General features: G+C 35.6%; 2 protein-coding genes across 3 annotated transcripts in view; both read right to left on the bottom strand.

Moving 5' to 3' along the window:
* kcnn4 (potassium intermediate/small conductance calcium-activated channel, subfamily N, member 4) overlaps nucleotides 1-7,390 on the bottom strand; it is a 29,507-nt gene extending 22,117 nt beyond the window's left edge. The window contains exons 1-2 of one of the 2 annotated variants that reach the window (XM_051864548.1): nucleotides 6,569-7,390; nucleotides 2,501-2,596 (exon numbers count right to left, since the gene is read on the bottom strand). In XM_051864548.1, coding sequence (XP_051720508.1) covers nucleotides 2,501-2,596; nucleotides 6,569-6,853 — 381 coding nt within the window. In that variant the 5' untranslated portion in view covers nucleotides 6,854-7,390. The remainder of the gene's footprint in view (nucleotides 1-2,500; nucleotides 2,597-6,568) is intronic. The other variant, XM_051864547.1, reaches the window with a different exon arrangement.
* A 1,581-nt stretch (nucleotides 7,391-8,971) lies between these two features.
* si:dkey-79d12.5 (maternal B9.15 protein) lies at nucleotides 8,972-14,354 on the bottom strand. Its single transcript, XM_051864549.1, has 5 exons — nucleotides 14,116-14,354; nucleotides 12,090-12,270; nucleotides 11,210-11,347; nucleotides 10,819-11,119; nucleotides 8,972-10,591 (listed from the first exon to the last, which is right to left on the bottom strand). Exons 2-5 carry the CDS (start codon nucleotides 12,260-12,262, stop codon nucleotides 10,397-10,399), a joined length of 807 nt encoding a protein of 268 aa, XP_051720509.1. The 5' UTR covers nucleotides 12,263-12,270; nucleotides 14,116-14,354; the 3' UTR covers nucleotides 8,972-10,396.
* Nucleotides 14,355-16,614: the final 2,260 nt, after the last annotated feature.

The following is a 16,614-nucleotide window of genomic DNA, read 5'->3' as shown; positions in this document are numbered from 1 at the left end:
TTGCATTGCACTTGGTGATGTAAGGCTTGGATGCAGCTGCTCGGTCATGGAAACCCATTCCATGAAGCTCTCTACGCACTGTTCTTGAGCCAATCTGAAGACCACATGAAGTTTGGATGTCTGTAACTATTGACTCTGCAGAAAATTGTCGACTTCTGCGCACTGTGCGCCTCAGCATGCGCTGACCCAGCTCTGTGATTTTACGTGGCCTACCACTTCGTGGCTGAGTTGCTGTTGTTCCCAATTGCTTCCACTTTGTTATGATACCACTAACAGTTGACCGTGGAATATTTAGTAGTGAGGAAATTTCACAAATGGACTTATTGCACAGGTGACAACCTATCACGGTACCACGCTTAAATTCACTGAGCTCCTGAGAGCGACCCATTCTTTCACAGATGTTTGTAGAAGCAGACTGCATGCCCAGGTGCTTGATTTTATACACCTGTGGCCATGGAAGTGATTGGAACACCTGAATTCAATGATTTGGAGGGGTGTCCCAATACTTTTGGCAATATAGTGTATGTCTGCATAAAAGTAAATGGGTAATTGGGTAATACATAAAATGGGTAATTCTTTTGGTAATACATTTTGACAGAAAAAAAACTTTTCCTTAAAGAAGGTTTTGAACCTTTTGTACACTACTGATAACACAACGTGTGCAACATGTGGTTGCATAAGTTCCTTCTTGAATAGGAATCGCAACTGAAAAAAATAACAGTGACTTTGAGTAGTCTTTCTTTGAAAATCATTGACCTTAATATGGAACAGTGTACATATTTCAATGCATGATATTAAATAGATCAGTCCATATGAAATCCTGTATTTATTTGCTGCCATAAGAATTAAGCAAGTCCATTAATCCTTTGCAGACAGTCAGAGATTTTGTCCATTGAATGAGGCCTTTACAGTGATGATGAGGGGTGCAATATGAGTCCCATGGGAACACAGTTAAGGGTTTGCCAGGCACAGGGAATAGGGTGGGGGCTGGGGTGAACTAAGGGAGATGTGAGATCGTGTAAAAGCAGGTGATGTCTTGGCAGAGTGGGCTGAAGGAGACATGTGCTGTGGTGCTTAGGACTAGCAGGGGGCTTTTGGCCAAATGACATGCTTTCTCAAACTACATCAGATTTCAGAAGACAGACGTTTACATGATACACACTCTTTGAAGACCCCGAGTGAAAGGCTTTTTCTGTTCTATCACCCTTGTTTACTATCTCATTTGCCCTGTTTTTTACTCTTTAATTCTTCTGTTCCTTTTCTTTTTTGCTTTCATTTAAGTTTCTTTAACCAATTGAGTCACACAAAGAATCACATAGTGAGTTTTACACAAGTTTCAATCACTTGTGTTTTAACTGACATTTTTTATTTCAGTTTTTTAACTTTAAAAACCCTGAGGTCCGTTTGGTCCCTATATTGCTGACTCAGTGTGAGGAGTTGAGATAAGCCCCACCTGCTCCTCACACTTCCCTTCTTATCTCTATACTGCACTTGCAGATGCTACAAAGAGTTTTCTGAATTTGACTCTGTTAAAATTTAGTTAAATTTCTTTAACTGGCATCAATCAATTTTCTATTTAACAATTATTCTTTCTTGCTTAAACCAAAGTGACATATAACACATTTAGGAACTGTAGTCACACTACCAAATGAGTATTTTCCAGTATAAAGCTGAGTTAGTAATTTTTAAGGGCAGTAGCGGTTCCCCCCTCACAAGTGCATAGAACAAAGTTTGAGCATGCACTCGCAATATCTGAGGGAGAGCAGAGCCATGAGAACACTGTATAGTGAAGAAAATCCGCCTGCGAGAGAGATTCATGCTCGCGCATTACATGGATGCGCTCTTGTGTTACAATAATGCACTCACTGTATTTTTGGCTAAAAAAACTGCTTCAAATGAACTATAAAGAAGAGAGGAAAGTCGTGTCTAAAAGCTGCATGTGTAGGCAGTGCCCCAGCCGCCCCTCAGTGCGTTGCCACCCTAGGCAGCTGCCTATATTGCCCATGTCAGGATCCGTCACTGGTTAAGGGTAGGAATCTTCTAATGTATTGGGTTACACTATCTAATCTTGTACTTTAACACCTCTCATGACGTGATATTACACATCATAAGATAAACATATCCCAAATGTGTGAAATCTCATATCTTATTGCTAGCAAGAATTTTATGCCAATGTGTACTCATTTGGTCTCTTGTTTAGAAGTCAACATAGATAACATCAAGTGGCGTTTCATTCAAATAAGTATGACACAGCAACAGAAGAAACTAGAAGAAAAGGAACTGACAATAAATGAGCATGAAAATACTTAAAGGGTTAGCTCACCTAAAATTGAAAATTCTGACTGAAAATTCAAAGTCAAACAGGTTTGGAATTAAGGTGTGTAAATCATGACAGAATTGTCATTTTTGGGTGAACTGTCCCTTTAAGAATAATATCTAAATACATTCAGAGATTAAGAAGAGGCAATTCAACAGATTCAGATAGGACAAAAACACTCACTCTGATGTCTTTATAATGGAAGGCGATGATGAGAATGAGCAGACACCCAGTGGAGAAACTGATGAGACCGTTTATGGAGAGGGCATATATGGATCCCTGGAGAGAACAGATAAAACACAGAGAATGACCGTGAATTTACTATACAGGTTATAGTGTGGTACTATTGGCCAATGTGACAACTGAAAAATATTAATTAAAGAGTTAGTTCACCCAAAAATGAAAATTCTCACATTAATTCCTCACCCTTTTGTTGTTCCACACCCGTAAGACCTTCGTTCATATTCAGAACACAAATTAAGATATTTTTGATAAAATCTGATTTCTCAGTGAGGCCTGCATTGCCAGCAAGACAATTAACACTTTCAATGCCCAGAAAGGTACTAAAGACATATTTAAAACAGTTCATGTGACTACAGTGGTTCAACCTTAATGTTTTGAAGCAAAAAAACAAAATAACGACTTTATTCAACAATCTCTAGTTATGGGCGATTTCAAAACACTGCTTCATGAAGCTTCGAAGCTTTACGAATCTTTTGTTTCGAATCAGTGGTTTGGAGTGTTTATCAATGTGCCAAAGTCACGTGAACCATTGAAATTTAGAAACGTTTCGAAACACTTATGACGTAACAAAGCTTTGTTTACTGAAATCACGTGACTTTGGTAGTTTGATACACTCTCCAAACCACTGATTCGAAACAAAAGATGCGTAAAGCTTCAAAGCTTCATGAAGCAGTGTTTTGAAATCGTCCATCACTAGATATTGTTGAATAAAGTTGTTGTTTTGTTTTTTGGTGCACAAAAAGTATTCTTGTCACTTCATAATATTAAGGTTGAACCACTGTAGTCACATGAACTGTTTTAAATATAACTTTAGTAGCTTTCTGGGCATTTGAAAGTGTTAATTATCTTGCTGTCAATGGAGGCCTCGCTGAGCCATCAGATTTTATAAAAAATATCTTAATTTGTGTTCCAGAGATGAACGAAGGTCTTACGGGTGTGGAACTACATGAGGGTGAGTAATTAATGACAGAATGTTCATTTTTGGGTGAACTAACTCTTTAAATACAAAAGCAATTTATCAGCAATTTAACATTTTTCTAATCTTATTTAAGATTTAGGATTTTTTTTGACAGCAAAAGGAAGTTTGTTTTGCTTACTCTAACCACCATGTTATGTAGGCAGGATAAGACGTGAAAATCAAGCTTATATGCCATTAGAGGTCAAAACTCAAATCCATTATTCAAAAGGGCGCTAATTATGCACTAAATGATGTGGAAAGATGCAATATGACCTTAGGCAGTGTGAGCAACACAAAGGGGAGGGAGACAAAATGTGGAAAAACTTGCATAAATAGCCAATTTTCCTGCATAACCTGTTTTCCAAGAGAATGGTGCGCTTAAATAAATGATCGTGCCTGGAAGATCGTTCTGTTAGCATGTGGTCCTTCTCCATACCAATGCCACTAAAATAGCATTAAACAAATATATGCATTGCTATGCAAATTGAAGAACAAATGCCATTACATTTCCAGAAGAAAATGTGCAAAAATTATATCATTATACCTAATCTGAAATATAGTATGATAGTTTCATAGAATTGATCACTGAATAAACTTAAATACATCATGTTACATCAATAAAACTAAATGTAAGAGTTTGATAAGGTTGAAAAAAAAAAAAACTTCTTAAGGTAGCAGCCACTTTTTACAGTGTAAATAATAAAGAGTTACCTAGTTTTTAAATCTCAGATAGGGGGTGACCTAAGAACCTGAAGAGAACCCTACCACTTTTGTGTTGTGCTGAGCAAGGAAGTTAACCTCAGATAACGCAGAGGATACCCTGTTGTACACTTCAGGTTTCTCTGGAAGAAAAGCATCTGCTAAATGACCAACAATGTCCTGTTTTAGGTGTAATTCTGTCAATCATCTCTGTGGCCAACAGATCATGTTATGCACTAAAGTTGAGTCAGACATGTTGAAGAAGGTTCACCATGTATTTTGATAAAGATATAAATGGTAAATATAAGAGAACACATTTCATAAAGAAAAATTGAGCATAACCAGACAATTTTGATAAGCATCCATAGAAACAATCTATAGTGATATTGAATAGTTGTTTTGTTGGTATGGATTGCACATATAGTGTTATAAAAGCTTCCCACAAAATATTGTTTTTATAAAAAAAAAAAAGGAATGATTTCCTTGTGCAGTGTTCATGTTAATGTGTATGAATGCAACACACCAACAAGGAAACAGTAAGCAAAGCTTACGGGGGGTAGTGTTGAAGTTTGTTTTGACCACTCCAATCACCATAGTATGTGGTCAGGACAACACGTGAAAATCAGCATAGTGCTTATGTCCCGTTTGAGGTCAACACTTAAATCCATTATTCAAACAGGCGCTAATTATGCACTAAATGGTGTGGAAAGATGCAATAGGCAGTCTGAGCAGCACAAAGGGAGGGGGGACAAAATGTGGAAAAACTTGCATAAATAGCTGCTTTTCCTGTATAATTTGGTTTCCATGAGAATGGTAAGCCGTCACGGTTGCAGAAGTAGGCTATGCTTTGGAGGTGCAAATTAATTCTTACTTTAAATTGTCTAAAAAAACATAGATTTTGTCTAAAGAAAACAGATGAAAACACTGATTAGCTGTCAGTCAGGGCGGTAAAACTCTTCAGTCACTAATGCTGACCTATTTCGGGGTGAGACTGCAAAAATAGATTATTATAGAGATTATGTATTATGTAAACAACATTAAAACATTAATGTTTTATAAACATTCTACAAAATATTAATACTTGGTTTAAAGGTTTAAATGTAGAACATGTAAGCTTTATGATGTTATTAATGTTAAAGAAATAATGACTTTATTTTCTATCGGACGCATGTATCGTACGCAGTGAATATGAGTTGTTTCAAAATCAGGTGGTTTTCAGATGAGGTTTTTCTCACAATAACATAAAGTACATTTAATGAATTCTTCAAATCAGTGTTTTCAAACACTTATCAAAATGAAATCACAGCAAGATTTACTACATTTTTAAATGCATTTTTAAAAAAACAAAAACACATGTGTCTATATCTTATATAAAAACATCATAATCATGCATTTTTGTAGCTCAGACAGTAGTACAGCATGGTACTAGCAACGCCAAGGTCATTGGTTCAAATCTCAAGGTATGCATGAACGGACACAATGCAAACTCTGACTGCACTGAAATTCACTTTGGCTAAAAGTGCCTGCTTAATGCATAAATGTAAACGGCAGACAATATAGTAACTACTTTGGGACACATGGCAGGTAATAAGTGACTGCAGTGCACAGGCTATGTGATTTTCTGTTATTTGGACCTCAGTGACCGACAGGTCATTTTATGTGCTAAAGTTGAGACGGACAATTTGGTCATGCGTTTTTGATAAAGACATCAGCTCTGAATTTAACAGGGGCTGTTTTACATGGCAACTCTTGTTGCATTGTGCTTTATTTGTATGTTCTGTTTTCACCTTAACATTATTAATGAACCTCTTTCTTGTGAACATATTTGACCAAATAGACCTGCTACATAGAGTCAAAATTATCATTAAGAGATGTCTCCTCTTTTGTTCAACCTGCTACACTGGGAATATAATTTGTCAAGTATCTTAAAAAATTTACTGGATTTATCCAAGTCAAAACATGATTTAATAGGTATATCACTAAATCAACCCAGGTAGCAATAGTGCATTAAGGTAACAACATTTATCTACTTTTTACAGTGAAACACAGTGTAAAACAGTGTAACACATAAAACCAAGATATTACTTTAAGATATTACCTCAGCAACGACATTTAGTTCCTTACTTCAACTAAATTTTAAAACTAATTTTTTAATAGATTTTTTTTATTTGTGTAAATAAATTATTGTAAATAACTAAGAAAAAACTTTTCTTTTAAATTTGGGTGATATTTCCTCTTATTAAATATCATTTTACCTTCAAAAGTCCAGAGCTGATGCTCCATTCATAAATTTCACCATTTGTCTCAAGCGCGCTACCGTTACCTGTATTTCAGTATTGCTGTATACTTACTGGTTTGTACACTACTGGGCACAGCTCAGCATGTAATACCATCAGTAGAATGCCTAACAACGCGGTTCCCAGTGCCCACGCGCAGAGGCGCTTCTTGTCCTCCAACAGGAACTTTCTGTCACGCAGTCTGTAAAGATTCCCCCCCTCGATCGGACTAAGTCTTTTCCCCGTGTGAGAAAGCGGTACTCTTATCTCCGTCGTCTCTCCGTTATGGTTGACAAGCCCATCACAGTTTCTGCCATCCACCTTGGTGTCCAAGTGCGCGAGGCGAGCGGTCATCTCCATAGCGCGCGCTCTTGTCTTCAGTCCACACAGACCTCAGTCGCCTTGTTCTCCATCCTATCCTTCCCCCTCTCCAACGAAACTTTCGGAAGGCATAGCACGTTGGACTCGAGCAGTATTACGAAGCACAAAGTGAAGCGTGCGCTCCTACCTGCGATCTTTCACTAACACTGTACGCGCTTCAACATTTGACTGCAGCCACACGGGTCTGTGGGTAGGCGCTCTGAATCTGTACACTATGAAGCAGCGCTCTTACGTATGCTGTGGATGGACTACAGCAACTTCATCTTGAAGTAGTGTTTCCTCATATGATGAGTGCGACATACGTTTATTCTTCGTTTGTTGCAATTGTAATGTTTTTTTGTTTTGTTTTTTTCCAGAAAACTATCGTTCACACATTTGTCAGTGTTCCATAAGAGTTACAATACAAGATCAGTGGAAACGCGTGACTAAATGGAAGTTATGTGGCAGAGTGAAGTTTCGAACAAATCACCACACTGTCAAGTGTTAGAATTAAGTTTTAATATCTCATATTTGCGCTCTCAGCAAAGCCATAAGAAGTACAGTCCATATAGTCACTGGGTACCTCTAGTGGGAGACTCGTTTAGTGCAAGACTAAAGGCTTAGTTAACTGTCTAGGTCCAGTGCTACAATTACACCATGGTAGACTTTTTTCTTTTTCTTTTTAAATGATTTTATAGGTAGGCCTAGGCCTATTTTCGGGGCACAGTCTGTTCCCGCGTGACACAAATTGTCATTTGGCGCTAATAAACTTTCTTTTTCCACCGCACAAAATATATTTTTTGTTAGTTGTAACGAAGTGATAAATAGGCTACTGACAGCATTGAGTATGTTTGTTAGTGTACCTTCCAATACCTTCCGGAAAGCGAGAAAGTTGCATACTACACTCTAAAAAATAACTAAAAAAAAAAATTTACACAGTAAAATACTGTTTTGCATTGAAAGATTAATATACCATAAAAACTGCATTCTGGGTAATATTTGTCGTTTTAAGAAAAGAGGACTATAGGCTACTTTCTTGAAAACGACAAATAATATCACTCATAATGCACTGTAATATACAGAATGCATTGTAATACAGAAGTAATATACTGTAAAAACAATGCATTCTGGGTAATAGGCTATTACCCAGACAAATAATATTACCCAGAATGAATTGTTTTTACTGTATATTACTGTTTCAATGGAAAACGGTATTTTACTGTGTAAATTTGTTTCGTTTTTTTTTTTTTTTTTTTTTTTTTTGAGTGTATGGTTGCCAAGTTGCACTTTTTGAGGTTGAAACATATGACGTAAATTGTTTACTTGTTTGTAAAAATATGCTTTAAGACTCGGGAACCTTTGTTTATAGTTGCTTTTGGGGGACAAGCCTCAAAATGGGGACAGAACCAACTGCTCACAACAGTTGATGCTGTTCGACGGTAAGAAAAGGTAACATTTTTAAAGACTGACAGCTGATTTAAAGCATTTGATAACTATTTTCCGTCCTGAATAGAGCAGATAGACCATTTGAAAGATGAAATATAAAACTGCAACTTCCATTATGAACTCAGGAGGGACAGGAACTCAGAAACTAGACAAGCATGGCCACAAAGTTTGTTGATTTCTCCTCTTCGTTTACAATCCCACTACTTCAAACTCAGTGAACTGAAGCAGATTCTATTTCTATGCTCAAATCCTTGCCTGTCTTCCTCTAGGAATGACGTAATGACCTTGGGCCATGTGACGCACTCACACCATGTGGATCCTTCCGCCAGGGCATCCTGTAGCACAGAACTTACAACAACCATACAAATAAGTGTTTAGTTCAACACACTCTAGGAGCTCACGAAGAGTAATACATTTCTGGGAAGTTTTCACCACATATTTGGCCTGATTTCAGAGGTTAGAAGATCTTAAGAGAGGTTACAGAGATCCTACAATTTTTAGGACCTAATTAAGTCCTAAAACTCCAAAATCTTCAACTAGCCCATCAAGAGTAGCATTATGGAAAGATTCAACAAAACATTTCCAAAACATTTTTAAAAAGTTTTTTAAAATCTTATGAAGAATACTATAAAGCACATAATTCCAGAATCAAATAAACCAATAAAAATTGGGTTGGGTAAATATTTATATTTTATCATAAATAAAAATAGAAAGCGTTTGTTACTGTTTCAGTAATAAAATATATATTTGTAAGAGATCAGTTGAACATAGATTGAAAACAGATCTCATTACTCTTTTGCTCAAACAGAAGCAATATTTACAGTGATTGCATAACAACAAAACATTATTTAAAAAAAAAAAAAACAGAAAAAAAGCACAAATAAATATGCATCTGAAGATTGAGCAAAGAAAACAGGCAGACGTTTAACATACAAAACTGCACACAATTAATTTATACAAAATAATAAACATAAAACAAAGGTAAAAATCCAGTGTTGAAAGACACTTGTATGCTATAACAGTTTCAATTAGTCATGACAGTTTAAAAACTAAATAAATCTAAAAAGGTAGTTTATAAAAACATTTTTAAATAATTCAAAACATATGACAGCACTGATGAGATGAGGACCCAATACACTTTTACAAAACAGATACTATCACAAGCAGAAAATCTAATATGTACAATCAAAACATCAAGACTGCAGCAAATGAAAGAAAATGAAATATGGAAATATGGCTTAAGGCAATGTATACTACCACCTAGTGGTATTGGAATAAATTACAATAAAAGTATCATTACCATTTAGCAAAGGTAAAATTGTGCACATAATCTAGTATAATTAATTAAATAACATTTATTATTATTATTATTATTAATGCAGTCATCTCTACATCTTGAGCACATATGATCATCTTAGTGAAAGTGAAAAGGTTAATTTACATTAGTCAGGAACTGTAGCTCATCCTCTTTGGCTATAGGAGTTGATTTTTTTGGTATAGAAACGGTATAGGATGCTTGGTGTTTTCAGAGGCATTACTGACTTAATAAACTATCAGACCTGAGCTGGTAATATTTGGGAATACTCATTGAATACTATTGTTTGAAATAGACTGAATGAGTATTTCAAACAATAATTACATTCACTCAAGGTTTTCTATTACATAAAATACCTCTCAAACATTCTTTCATTAAAAAAAGTTACCAAAACATCTAAATGTTCACTACAGAAGTTGGTGGAAAAGCTGTGATTTCTATATCTATGAATAAAAAAATCTCAAGTATGCAGCAATCAACTTTGGCAAAGTTGAGGAATAATTCCTGAAAAGTTTTTGATCAAGTAATAACAGATTCAGTGTTTTGTGCAAGAGCAGTTTGAATATATTGACTGACCAAAGAAAACCTAAATAACGATAGAATAGGTAAAAAAAAAAGTTTAAAAATATATATATGTTAAATAGTTGGCATGCTTTTCACTATATCTCAAGTTTACAATTTCATTATGATAAGCTATAAAGTTCCCTGCAGTAGCAGATACGTCTCACATTTTAAATATACTCTAACATACCAGGTGTATGTGCTAATTAGTTTGGAGCTTTTTACCCTTTCACTGTCCCCCAGGTTTGTAGGGTAGCGTGAGGCACAATAAACTGAGGAGGGGCTTTGGGTACAACATAGTAAGTGAACAGAGGAGAAGGTGCCGGTGCGCATACGGTCGTGAAGTACACGCCTCTCTTTTTCTTGTAATGGGGCCACACCGGTGCAGGGTTATAAAAGTACTGTGGGCCAGGGATCTGTTAATGACAGAAAAAATATTTTACAATGTCAGTTTTATGACTTGTCTTCAAAGGTAAAAAAGTGCTGAGAAAACAAATCTTGCAAGAACAGTTGATTTCAAAAATAGAGACAGAGGTGGATGGGTTTTTTGCTCTTGCTAGTAGTTCCAACATTTCAACCTTCCTCATATAACTTGAGTGTAGTTTGCTGAAGTGAACTTGAAGCAATACATCATGGTATTTACCTGAGCTGTGGGAAACTTGCGTCGCCCTTTTGGCTCCCTTGCTTTAGATCTCGTTGTATAAACTGTTTTCTCCACTGTTCTTCTCTCCTCCACTTTTTTTGTTTCGTCCTCTTTCACCTCCTCTTCTGTATCACTTGAGACTGTCGAGCCGCAGTCAGATGAGGTCGCTGAGTGGTAGTCCGATGTATCCAGATTCACAGAATCCACTTGGCTAAAAGTGTCATCCTTATTCGTGTGCTTCTCCTCATCCTCCACTTTAGCAAATTGAGCCACTGTAAAATATCTGCCGTTCTCCCCAGACCTGAGGGAATATAACTAGTATTAGATCGCACTTCACAGAAAATATCATATTCATAAAAAGGCCCATAGGAACAGTTCTTAAAGAACTTACCGCACACACACCTCCGACGGGTCGATCCATATTGTTATCTCCCGAGGAAAGCCTAACTCACTTGGCTTTAGGCTGCTTTCCATGCATGCTTGTGATACTGATTCATCACAGGGAGTACTATCATTTATTCTGATGCATCTGAGAAATCACAAGAGAGAGTAAAAATGGTCATATTGTGAATGGTTGCTATGTACATTTGTAGGTCTTTCAAGATATGACCTCATGTGGAGTATGAATAATTTCCACTTTGACAACATAGTAAATGATTTCTTCACTTTTTTTTTTACTGAAAGCAGGCATGTGCAGGCAAAAGTTTGGTCAGTAAGATTTTTTAAAGATTTATATTTCAAATAAATGCTCTTTTGAACTTTCTAATAATTAAAGAATGCTGAAAAATGCATCGCTGTTTTAAGATAAATATTAAGCAGCACAGCTGTTTTCAACATTGATAATAATTAGAAATGTTTCAGCATATTAGAATGATTTCTGAAGGATCGTGTGACTCTGAAGATTGGAGTAATGATGCTGAAAATTCAGCTTTGCCATCACAGAATAAATTACATTTTAAAATATATTCAAATAGAATTTTTTTTAAACTAATAATATTTCACGATATTACTGTATTTTTGATCAAATAAAGGCAAGCATAAAAGAATAAAAACATGAAAAAAATCTTACCAACCCCAAATTTTGAATGATAGCGTATTTTGAGATAATGCTGACAAAGCTATTTCAGATAGTATTTATTTAATATTGCTTTGATCAGCGCATTATAACAATAACAAGAAGGGACATGTTCGGTTCACTTAGTTTTGTCGTGGCCATGAGTTTAATGCAACAAACTTGCAATGGCCATAGCAACCTGGCATTATGGAGATACCTGTATGCCTGTCCTTTGCTGGGGTTGTCTGGGTACCAGTGGTTTGAGAACTTTTCAAGCAGAAGCTCTTGTAATTTAGTAGCGAAAAGTTTGGCTTTAATTTGATCTACACCCCCACGCTCCACTGCCAAACCTTTCAGAAAGTTCACTCCAGCACTCACTTCTCTCTTCATTCTCGTCCCTGCAAAGAAAAACAGAAAAAAGAAGAAGAAAAAACGTCAAAAGCTGAAATTCTTCTTTGGGACTTTATTACATTCAAAACCCCCAAAGTTAGGACATAATCTCTGATTGACATCTATTGGTTAAGTCAAAAAGTTCTAGCATTCTTATTTAGAATATTGTATTTAGTGTAAAAGTGAACTACGCAAAAAGACTAAAAATATAAAGCAAATATACAGGCCTGAAAAAAAAAAGCATGTTTTGCTTTTAGGTTTAAATAAAAAGCATATTCGTTTTCAGTCACTAGCCAAAAAACAATAAAACGTGTCTTGTCAAATAAATTTATTCCCATGTTTAACCACAACCTGAAACATCTACACATTTGTATAGGTCATCTCTATAAGCATCTCTGATAGGGGAACTTCCCTAAGCACGGTTTTCTCTTTCCTCTGACACCTGTTGAAACTGAAGTGTCAGCTGTTACTCAGCTCCACCACATGTAAAGACTTGTTAAACTGACAGAATGCCACAGCCATAATTTGCATTGAAGGGAAATAAGATACAAATAAGGAAATAGAGTCGCTCTTTTCCCAACAGCGTACTGCTAAATAAGGTTCACAATTGCAAATTAAGAGAAATAAAAGTGCAAATAAACATGCATCCTTTGGACTCACAATTCAAATTAGGTCATATACTAATGTTCTTTAGCCTAAACTCTCACTAAGAAAAACAAAAAAATTCTTCAATTAAAATCTGTCCAAATGAAACTTTTTTTATTTACCTTGCGAAACATGCTGGCCTACTTATGACAAGTCTTTGTTAATTCCAAGAAAAAAAAAAAAAAATCAGATTTACATCTAATATTTATATAACACTAATTAAATCAAATACATATCTGCCATTCTAAACATGCTGGCTAAGGTTATTGTATTATGCAACCATTGAGCAACATGCTGTGAGTCTACTCAGACATGAGTCAGAAGGCTGATTTGAGTAACACAATAAGTCATTCAAGAGTAAGCCTCTTTAACAATGCACAAGGGGCTCAAATAGAACTCGGATTAATTCTATTTCCCACCTACATGTCAAACTCTTGGGCTACTTGTGACAGAATCTGCAAACTAAAGTAAAGCAGAATGTCATGTGCATGGGTTCAGATGGGTGACTGGAGAGCATAATGTGAGCAGGTCAACAGGTGCTGAAGGTTTTGTCTAGGCTATATTAACGGCAAGCAATATATTCATGTATGAGAATTTATTTTGAAGAGGAGAGGTTTTCTTTTAAGTATAAATGACAGCTGGTTAAAGTTTATTAACCAGTAGCAGCCAAATATTCTATTCAAACAGCATCAAATATTCTACTCTATTATTACAGTCTATTAAAACGGATAGGTCTATTTAAAAACTAAGTTTATGAGCTCATTACTGTATAAATGACTAAAAATCGCAACGTACTAAAGAACTGCTATTCAGTCACGTGCTACACGAGCACCACATGCAACACTAAAGATGTTCAAGCAAGTGTTGAGACAGTGCATCATCGGAAATTCCCAACGAGAAAACCCCAAAAATCATGTGTGTGTGTGTAGAATGAATAATAGAATGATATGATGTATGATAGAATGATATACTGTATGATGTACATTTTCCAGACTTTTTTATACTATGCTAATATAACGATAATAATGGTAGGCTACTAACCAACTGAAGTAAGTACGATAAAGATAATCGGAGTTTAACATTTTATATACATCACATTTATGTTTTGGCAGTTTTACAGTTTGATCCCTTAACTTTTAGAGAACAAAAAGAAAGAAAAACTTAAACAATTATTCTAATAATGGATGGTTCTTAAGGTAATTCCTTACCGATATAAGCTGAATCCAAAACGACTCGATGTGTTTCGCTCTCTTTAGTTCTACTTCCTCAAAAGTGTTATGTCCAAATAGGCTGATAGCCTGAATAAGCACGTTGCTTCCTTGTTGTAGTACATCAGTGTTCCACGTTTCTTGAATCGTGTTGGGCTCGGTCGACCAACAAGCGCGTCATTTTACCGTAAGTGCTTAGCATATGACTCACTTCCTTGTCCATACAGTACAGCTTTACACCCTTTTTTTACTACAAGCGGTCATGTCTGTTATTATGACGCTGATTCACCCCAAACCCAAATATGGTCAGTGCTAGTGTGTTAGGAAGTAGGATTAAAATATAAAAATCAAACTGGCTAGAATATTTATTATTGGGCCTATGGTGATTTTGAGAAGACATTGTAAAATATTATCTATTTAAATGTATAGTTTTATTATTGTTGTATGTGTGCTAATAGTTTAGATTAGTTTAATAATAATCGTTTTCTTTTTTAAATGTAGCGACTGCTAAACCTGATTTTTGAAGCATGTTAAATTATATATGTAAGAATTGTAAGAAAGGCTGTACAATAATAGGATATGTATACATTGCCAAACACAAAAACAAAATAAACATAGGCTACATCAATCATCAAAACCAGAAAAATATACAATTATATATATATATATAAAAAAACATATTAAGAAGTTATAAAATGATTATCTGCTAATCAAGTTCATAAAATTTATGAGAATGTCTTTTGAAGGTGTGTAAGGAAAGAGTCTCTTCAGTAACACTGAATCATAGTATTGTATAACCATTATATTGAACTGGCACTATATAAAAAGCAATAGCGCTTTGGAATAGAATTACATGACTTCAAGACTGATCAACTGTTGATAGAGTGTGAACTTCTCCTGATGTGCAGCAGATGGCAGAATTGATCCCTTCTTTTTTCTGTCATTTCTGTTGCTTTCTCCTCTGTTGCCCTCTGGGTATTAAGGATCTGATGTAAGAGCGTGTTCATCAGGCTGCATGTTAGATCAGCTTGCTTATATTGAAAATGGAAAACGTCCCGATGGTAGGTATAAATTCTAGAGAACAGCCTAGAAAACAGCATGAGATAAACGGTATAATTGACATCATTCCTTCCCAGTCACAGTCAGTCACTTTTACACAGTCAGATCCTACAGCATGTCCCAGATGCTAAATGACGAGGAAATGATAGCTAAAAGAAAGGGAGGTGGACACAGATTTAAAAAGAGAAAGAGGATCAGATGGTCATTACCAATATTCAATAAGTTTTTCACTGGCAGTGCAGTCAGGGGAATAATGAATCTGCCTCCATGCTGTAACAGGAATTCAAGAACAAAATGGGAAAACAGTGTGATTTCTCCTCCTTCTATTGTCTTTTCCTACCTGTATACATTCTTGGCTCCAGATTCCTTGTCAGTGGGTAATTCCGGTCCTCAGCTGGTGGACTGATTGGATTTTTCCTGGATGCGTTTGAACAAGCAATTAATTTGGTCAAAGAGCCATGGGTGATTTGGCATCCCACTTGAATTAAGAGTGTGATGCATTCCTTTGACCTGGCTCCTTGATCAGCCATTGAGAGTTTAGTGTTATGACATGTATACTTGGTTTGCATTTGGTTCTTTTTTTCTTTTCTTTTTGTTCAATATGAACTACGTCTTGAATGTGACATTTTAGCCATTCGTTTGATAATTTCCCCAAATTTGTGTCTTATCAAAATATTTAGTTTGTTTGTGAGCCTAACCAGCCTAGCAACAGTGGCTCAACCAATGGCGTGAGTTTGGGGCGTGGCTAACTGGTTCACTGACCAATTGCAAAAGCGGGGACATAATTTTTTGCCATTTTAGCAAATAATAATATAGTTTTTTGGTAAGAATTTGTGCCAGTTTGACTATAGTGCCATAGAAATTACACACTACGTGTTTAATTTCTGAAACTTTTTTATTTTTTTATTCCTGTTGTTTCCCAGATGCCCACAAGTCCTTGGCTTATTATCTATGGAGTTACTTTTGTGTCTTTTTTATGCAATTAAACATATTGTGTTTGAGAGCAATACTAATTTTTTCAAAAAAAGAAAAAAGATTGCAAATAAAATAAAAGTTTTAAGATGCAGCTTCATTTGCAAGAAAAACTCACAAGCAAAGATTTTGAACCCACAAAAAACAACACCAGAACAGAGAGCAAAATGCAAATAATGAAAAGCATGGGAAGTGCATAAAGGAAAGAGAATATGATATTTGCAATGCAAAGAGTTTTGTTATCTATTACTTTTTTATTGTAATTAAAAACAGTCTTAAAGTTATTAGTTCACCCAAAAATGAAAATTCTGTCATCATTTACTCACCCTCAAGTTGTTCTAAAACTGTATGAATTTCTTTCTTGTGAATGCAAAAGAAGATATTTTGAAGAATGTAGGTAACCAAACCGTTTCTTGTCCCCATTGACTTCCATAGTATTTTTTTTTCTTTTCTATACTATGGAAGTCA

This window comes from Ctenopharyngodon idella, chromosome 16 (assembly GCF_019924925.1).
Source record: "Ctenopharyngodon idella isolate HZGC_01 chromosome 16, HZGC01, whole genome shotgun sequence".
Taxonomy (NCBI): Eukaryota; Metazoa; Chordata; class Actinopteri; order Cypriniformes; family Xenocyprididae; genus Ctenopharyngodon; species Ctenopharyngodon idella.
Note: the sequence above shows the minus strand (reverse complement) of the source record. Positions and strands in the feature narration are given on the sequence as shown.

Coding starts and splice junctions, on each gene's coding strand:
- si:dkey-79d12.5 (XM_051864549.1), bottom strand. CDS start 12,262: ATGAAGAGAGAAGTGAGTGCTGGAGTGAACTTTCTGAAAGGTTTGGCA. Junction 11,348..12,089: donor AGCAAAGGACAGGCATACAG/GTATCTCCATAA, acceptor GTGATTTCTCAG/ATGCATCAGAATAAATGATA. Junction 11,120..11,209: donor CCGTCGGAGGTGTGTGTGCG/GTAAGTTCTTTA, acceptor ATATTCCCTCAG/GTCTGGGGAGAACGGCAGAT.